This window comes from Mus caroli, chromosome 2, assembly GCF_900094665.2.
Source record: "Mus caroli chromosome 2, CAROLI_EIJ_v1.1, whole genome shotgun sequence".
NCBI classification, from domain to species: domain Eukaryota; kingdom Metazoa; phylum Chordata; class Mammalia; order Rodentia; family Muridae; genus Mus; species Mus caroli.
Window position 1 is genome coordinate 26849128 of NC_034571.1, and position 6937 is coordinate 26856064.

The 6937-nt window shown below is 50.1% G+C and overlaps 2 protein-coding genes across 2 annotated transcripts in view; one reads left to right on the forward strand and one right to left on the reverse strand.

The window, feature by feature from the left end:
• Positions 1-4404, reverse strand: part of C2H9orf78 (chromosome 2 C9orf78 homolog) — a 9203-nt gene extending 4799 nt beyond the window's left edge. Inside the window, exons 1-5 of the mRNA XM_021154969.2 lie at positions 4238-4404; positions 3941-4000; positions 2555-2606; positions 1433-1503; positions 426-503 (exon numbers count right to left, since the gene is read on the reverse strand). Coding sequence (XP_021010628.1) covers positions 426-503; positions 1433-1503; positions 2555-2606; positions 3941-4000; positions 4238-4320 — 344 coding nt within the window. The 5' untranslated portion in view covers positions 4321-4404. The remainder of the gene's footprint in view (positions 1-425; positions 504-1432; positions 1504-2554; positions 2607-3940; positions 4001-4237) is intronic.
• A 346-nt stretch (positions 4405-4750) lies between these two features.
• Usp20 (ubiquitin specific peptidase 20) overlaps positions 4751-6937 on the forward strand; it is a 43467-nt gene continuing 41280 nt past the window's right edge. The window contains exon 1 of the mRNA XM_021185598.2: positions 4751-4857. The gene's annotated coding sequence lies outside the window, so the exon portion shown is untranslated. The remainder of the gene's footprint in view (positions 4858-6937) is intronic.

The following is a 6937-nucleotide window of genomic DNA, read 5'->3' on the forward strand; positions in this document are numbered from 1 at the left end:
GTGGCACACGCCTTTAATCCCAGCACTCGGGAGGCAGAGGCAGGCAGATTTCTGAGTTCGAGGCCAGCCTGGTCTACAGAGTGAGTTCCAGGACAGCAAGGGATACATCGAGAAACCCTGTCTCGAAAAACCAAAACCAAAAACAAAAGAAAAGATTGCTAAGTACATGATAACCCTGTGTTTTGAGGAAATATCACTAATCAAGAAAGGCAAGCGCTGAGGATGTAAGGAGGGAGGGCAGGAAACATAAATGCAAACAGAGCCACCTTTGACACCTTCCACAGATTCCAAGCCTGAGAAGTGGGGAGGACACAGTCAAGGAAACACGAGACCCTCCGTCTGTGAGGAGACATGTCGGAGTGTCTGTGTCTGGCTGGGGCTCGGCTACAGTCCTCAGACAGACAACGGGCTTCACTGGTACCTACATGTCTGCATCCTCGTCCCTCCGGTTGGTCTCTGCAGAAAACGATGTCCCCAGGTGCAGATCCTCCTCTTCACTGACCCTAAAAGGAGGGAGCAGGTCACAGTCACTGATGCCAAGTTACCACAGAACACACATGAAAACATACACACGGAATGGGATGTAAAGAGACACAATGCTAGACACACATGCAAGCAGGAAGGCAACAGCGGCTGAGACTTTGGGGAATGAGTGCATTTTTTTTAAGATTGATTGATTATGTATGTTTGTGAGTACACTGTCACACTCTTCAGACACACTAGAAAAGGGTACCAGATTCTAGTGAGCCACATGTAGCTCCTAGGAATTGAATCAGGACCTCTGGAAGAGCAGTCAGTGTTCTTAACCACTGAGCCATCGCTCCAGTCTGAATGCATGCTTTCTTTTGCAAACTTTTATAATAGTTAAGTTTCTGTGTGTGCCAAGGTTGTGTCAGAGTGCCCTCCTTTTTAGCTTCTCCCCTTTGTCTCTTATTAACCCAGAGCTCATTATTTTGGCGAGATGTGTAGGCCACCGAGTCTCAGGACACGTACCCAATGCTGGGGTTACAGATACGTGCTGTCCCGCTTGGCTTTTATGTGAGGGTCAGGGATCTCTCCTCAGGCCCTCAGCTTTACTCAATATGCCCTAGTTACTTAAATACACTTACACATTTTCTTATCGTTTACTTTATTCAGAGAGGGTCTAGTGCAGCCCAGGCTGACCCTGAACTCCTAATCCTTCTGTTTCCATCTGCAGAGTGCTGGGTTGTCAGTATATTATTTTCTAACTATGTTTTCATGCAAAGCTTCTCCCCATGTCTGAAATAACAAACAAGGCCCTTTTACAAAAGACTCTTCTCTCTTGGCTCTGAGCCCTCCTGGGAGTTTGTACCTTGGCACACTTGTGGTATACTCTATGTGGGATGTCCCTCCCCGTCCCTGTGCACTCAGGCCCAGGTGACAGTGTCTGCACCCCGAGATCTCCACTTACTTGTCTTTGCCCCGCTCCTTCAGTTTCTTCATGTCCACCATGCCCCCTGTCGCCATTTGGAAAGGATCATCCTGCAGAAAAGCACACAGCTTAGGGGACACATCTAGAACAACAGCAGCTCAGTCAGTGTCGTCATTGAGTGTGCTGGTGCACGTGAACACGTATGTGCACACACGTGCAGGCCAGATGTTAACGCTGTGTATTCTCATCAATCTTTCACTATGTTGTTGTTTTTTAATTTCTCTGTATGTATATGTAATTGTGTATTTTGTGTGGTTGTGGAGGCAAGCGGCCAAACTCAGGCATCTGTCTCAATCACTTTCCACCTTAAATTTCAGAGTCAGGGAGGTTACTGATTTGGGTGGACTGGCTGAACAGCCAGCTCTAGAGATCTATATGACTCCACTAGACCCCCTGGTAGGAATACAGATGTAAGCTATCATATATGGCTATTATGTGGGTGCTAGGAGCCTGACTCAGAAACAATGTTAGCACTTTAGCCTCAGAGCCATTTCCTCAACCCTTTGACTTATACTGCGAGAGAGGGTCTCTCAGCTTGCTTATTCAGCTACATTATTCTCTCTGCCTCCCCAGTGCTCAGATTATAGGCATGTGCCACCATGCCTAGGTTTTTATGTGATGCCATGGAATCCAAACGTGGACTCTTGTGCTTACATAACAAACACTCTGAGCTATCTCCCTGGTACCATGGTTATAGTCACAGGGGCTGGAGAGATGGCTCAGTAGTTAGGAGCACATGCCTTTAGTCCCAGCACTCGGGAGGCAGAGGCAGGCGGATTTCTGAGTTTGAGGCCAGCCTGATCTACAGAGTGAGTTCCAGCACAGCCAAGGCTAAACAGAGAAACCCTGTCTCAAAAAAACCAAAACCAAAAAAAAAAAAAGGAGCACCAACTGCTCTTCTGAAGGTCCTGAGTTCAAATCCCAGCAACCACATGGTGGCTCACAACCATCCATAATGAGATCTGACGCCCTCTTCTGGAGTGTCTGAAGGCAGCTACAGTGTACTTACATATAATAAATAAAAAAAAATCTTTAAAAAAAACAAAACAAAACAGAAGAGGAAGAACAGCCCCCCCCCCCCCCAGAGGAACCAACACTCACCACTAGGGTAGTCTCCTCTTGAACCTTCTCTCCTACCAGCAGGGCAGCCGCACTGGGCAAAGAAACCAAACCACAGAAAGACACAACACAGAGACAAGGAGGAAATCAGTGTGCTGGCTAGGGTTTTGTTGATCTGACATAAGCTGGAATTGTCTGGGAAGAAGAAACTTCAATTGAGAACCTGCTCCTATGGACAGTGCTCCTCCCCCTGGGCAGGTGGGCCTGTGTTGTACAAAATAGCTGGATGTGAACGAGCCAGGAAGCAGTGTCCTCCAGTCTCTGCTTCAGTCCCTGCCATGAGTCCCCCAATAACTGAGGATGATCAGGAGGGGTACAAGTTGTTTTGGTCCTGGTCACAGCAGTAGGAAGCAAACTGAGACAATTGGGTTTACATATCTGAGAAAGTAGTGGGCAGTAGTTACAAAAGCCAAAGAAGAACCCAGTGCTCTGCTCACTGTGAATGGTGGGATAGGAGGTGGGGTGAGAGGCAGTGAAGCAGCTTGCACACACTCCGGCAAAGCCATTTGCTATTCTGGAAATCACAGAGTAAGGTTCTGCTAGTCAAGGGAACGGTATCAGAAGACATATGCCAGAGGACACGCACTGCAGCCTTCTCTGATAGGGAAAATTTATCAAAATGACCCTAGAACCTGAAGTCAAGGCTTGTCAGGGACTGAGTATGCACCAAACTCATGGTAATCCCATTGTTTCAGTTTCTCAAGTCTGGGAGTCTAGGTGTGAGGCAGCACACAAACCCAGTCAATCTGGTAGCAAGTTATAGTGCACACCCCTGGCAATGCACACGACGCAGCCTTCTAAAAAGGTTTTCTGGAAAACACACACCTTGGTCAGAGGCTCACAGTAATATGATGATTTAATTCTTTAAAAGCATGGGATAAAAGTAGACATAAAATTGATTATGATCTTCAAAACTAAAAAAGAAATAGGTGGGAAATAAATGTAAATATTATTATAAATGCTGTCTCTCCACCTCAAGTTTTTTTTCTTTTTCTTTATTCTTCTTATGCAGCCTAGGTTGCCCTCAAACTCCCTGTGATAGGATTGCACCAAACGAGGCTATTGTTTATTTATTATACTTTTTTACCTAAGTTTCCCAAATTCTTATCTTTTAACACGTTGTCAATCACAATTCATCAGTCCAGCTAATATTTACAGTTAGTGACTTGGAGCAGACCCATAGACCATCAGGTTCAGGGCATGTGACAAACATTTGTAAAGAACCTTAGTTCCCTCTATGATCAGTAGAACTGTATGTCAAGAGAAGGGATTATATGTCAAAGGAGGGATTTGTGAATGCGACCCTAGCTGGAAATTTTTGTTTTAGCTGGAAATAAATGACGCCGCGACCACCCCCTTGGTACCCACCTCACCCCATTTGGCCTCTTCCGCAAGTTCTGCACCTCTCGGGTTTCTTCCAGTTTTAGCCTGGGGGAAAAAAGGAATAAATAGTGACGCACAGGTTGAGAGACCTGCGGAACTCAAAAGCCAAACTCCGTCCTAAGGACATGTCCCTTTGCCGAGTCCCTGATCCAGTGGTCATCGGCAGTCAGACCCATGCGACCCCGGGGCACCTCTCCCAGCAGCGATGTGGCCTTATCCCTAGGAGTCTCTGCGTGGCGCTGGCCGGTAGCCAGTCCCAAAGTCTGTCTCAGCAACACGTACCGAACCTCCTCTGATTCTTGTTCATCCTCCTCCGACTCCGAGTCAGCCCGGCGCCGGCGGAATGTTTTCCCGGTGATCCGCATAGCGGAACCAGACCCTTGGCGCGGCGTTACCAGACGCGTAGTCCAGGGAACCTCTCTCTTCCGGCGCGCAGAAGTGTCGTCAGAGCGCCGGCTGCACTCAGACCCGCCTCCGCCTTGCCAGGCCACACCCCAAGCCCGTACGGCCCCGCCTCAGTAGGGCAGGCAACCATTCCGAACTCCGAAAAGCAAGGGCAGGTACTGCCGCGTGGCCACACCCTCGACCACGCCTATCGAGTAACCACGCTCACCGCCCACAGGACGGCCTTCGAACCACACGGTGACGCCCCAGCAGCACGGCCACTCCCCCGACTCCCGGCATGCTTGGGCACTCACCACTCGCACGGCCACGCCTCCGGCGTGCCCGGTACCGCCCTCTAGTAGGCCGTGACCTGTGACACCGCCCCCGCTCCTGGCACAGGCTCTCCCGATTGGACGTCTGACGGTGAGGAGGCGGGGCGTGGCAGGCAGAGCCACAAGACTCTAGGCAGCGCCGCGGTGGGCTAGCTTGACTGACAGGCGGCGCGGTTGCGACGGCAGGTGAGTTTCTGACGGCTGCTGCCTGCTGCCGGGGGCTGGGCCGCTAGAGCGGGGATCATCGTCCAACCGCTGGGAGCAGGGGAGGCCTGGCTTTGCGGGGCAGCCAGGACCTGGTGAGAGGTCTCCGCCGCCTATCATCCCATCACCGACTCCCGTGCCCGCCCCGAACCCCCAAGGCTCTGGCTTTTGAGCAGGCCGCACGTCGCTTGAAAGGCCAGCAGGAGGCCACTCGGGCTCCAGGGCTCAGACGTGCACATTTATTCCTCACTCACAAAAGCTGATCACCTTGCGGGGGGTGAATATCAGTCCCGGTGCTGACTGTCCATACCAGGTTGGCCTGCAGCCATTCGTTCCTAGGAGAGGTACCACTGACGTTCAGAGGCCAGGGACTGCTCTTTGAGAGCTTGGGAGGACTCGTTTGGCCTGGAGGACTGTCGCTCTGCCATAAGCACCTTACACCCCCGAGATGTTGCGACGGTAGTTAGTTTTTAAAGGTGTCTATAAACACTTATAAGATGGATAAGTGCATGCGTAATAGCTCACATGGGACTTTTAGGGACTCCTTAATTACTAGTTTCCTCTGGAGCACAGCGCTTCTTACTCAACACTTAACTCTGTGGCAGGCACTGGGGTAAGCAGTCTCTTCTAGAAGCCTTCCATCAAATCCCACGAAGTAGATGCAGTTGGGTCTCTCTTTCAAAAAACGAGGCTACCGAGGCGTAAGAACTTGAAGTAACTCGTACTTCAAGTTCTGCAGCTGGGAGGTGAGGCTGGGTTGGGGACAGAGCTTTCACAGCTGCAGGGTGTGCTTCAGGGACAGCGGGCCTCTGTGGGTCTTCCCTGCTGCTGCTGCTGCAGCTGGTGTGCCAGCTTATGGGCTGGGGGAGGGGCTGATGGACACTTTTTCCCAAAGACTATTCTGAAGCAGGGAGGGCATGTCTGCCATGCCTTGGCTTTTTTCCAGAACATTTTTTTTTTCTGAAGTTGTCATATTCCCCTTAGACTGGGACAAAGAGAAAACTCGGGATGTCTTGAAACAGCCTTTTAGCTTTGATCAAAGAGGCATTAAGTATCAAAAGTCTTGACCCCACTGGAGATTAGTTCAACCATCTTCAGATGTCGATGGCAGTCATTGGACACCAGGTCTCTGTTGGCTGAAAAAGAGGCACCTTGGGAACTGCTGCATGAATCCAGGGACTTGGATGTACAATTCTCACAGGCTCAGAGGTGGCTCTTAATTTCCCTGCCTAACCATGCCTTACCCCTTAACCTCTAGGGTACTGGGCCGCTCTGGTGCCTCCAAGGAAAGTCACAAGGTCAAGAGCATTTTGAGACAGTCCTCATTTGAAGATACAGAGAGGGACATCTGATACAAATAAGTTGTCCCTTGTTTGTATCTGCATTCCCATCCTTGAAGCCAGAATGCCAGGTGATACCAACTCCCTGGGCTCTGGCAGACGGAGTTGATTCTCGTTTGACACAAGGGCCGCTTGGAGTGTGGCAGCTGGAAATTTGACCTAGGTGCTGGCTGCAGAGGCTGCAGTCGCTCTGAGTAGTGTTCTTGGAAGTAAGAGTGCTCTGGAAAGGAGCCTCCAGGAAAGTGAGGGGTCTCAGATTTTTGTCTGGCATGACAGGCGGGATGGGTGCTGACTTTCTGTGGAGCTGGATGGATGCTTAAGGAGCAGTCACATCTGGGATGACCTCGTCATGGTAAGCATTCCAGAGTGCTTGTTTGAGTTGGGTAATGATGGCACGTGCAGAGGCAGGCAGATCTCTGTGAGTTCCAGGACAGCTAAGGCTACCCAGAGAGACCCTGTCTCCAGAAACCAAATATAAATAAATAAATAAATAAATAAGAAAAAAGGAGAAGCCTGGCAGTGATGCGCACACCTTTAATTCCAGCACTTGGGAGGCAGAGACAGTCGGGATTTCTGAGTTTGGGGCCAGCCTGATCTACAGTGAGCTCCAGGACAGCCAGGGCTACACAGAAAAACCCTGTCTCCAAAAACCAAAAAGAAGAAGAAGAAGAAGAAGAAGAAGAAGAAGAGGAGGAGGAGGAGGAGGAGGAGGAAGAGGAGGA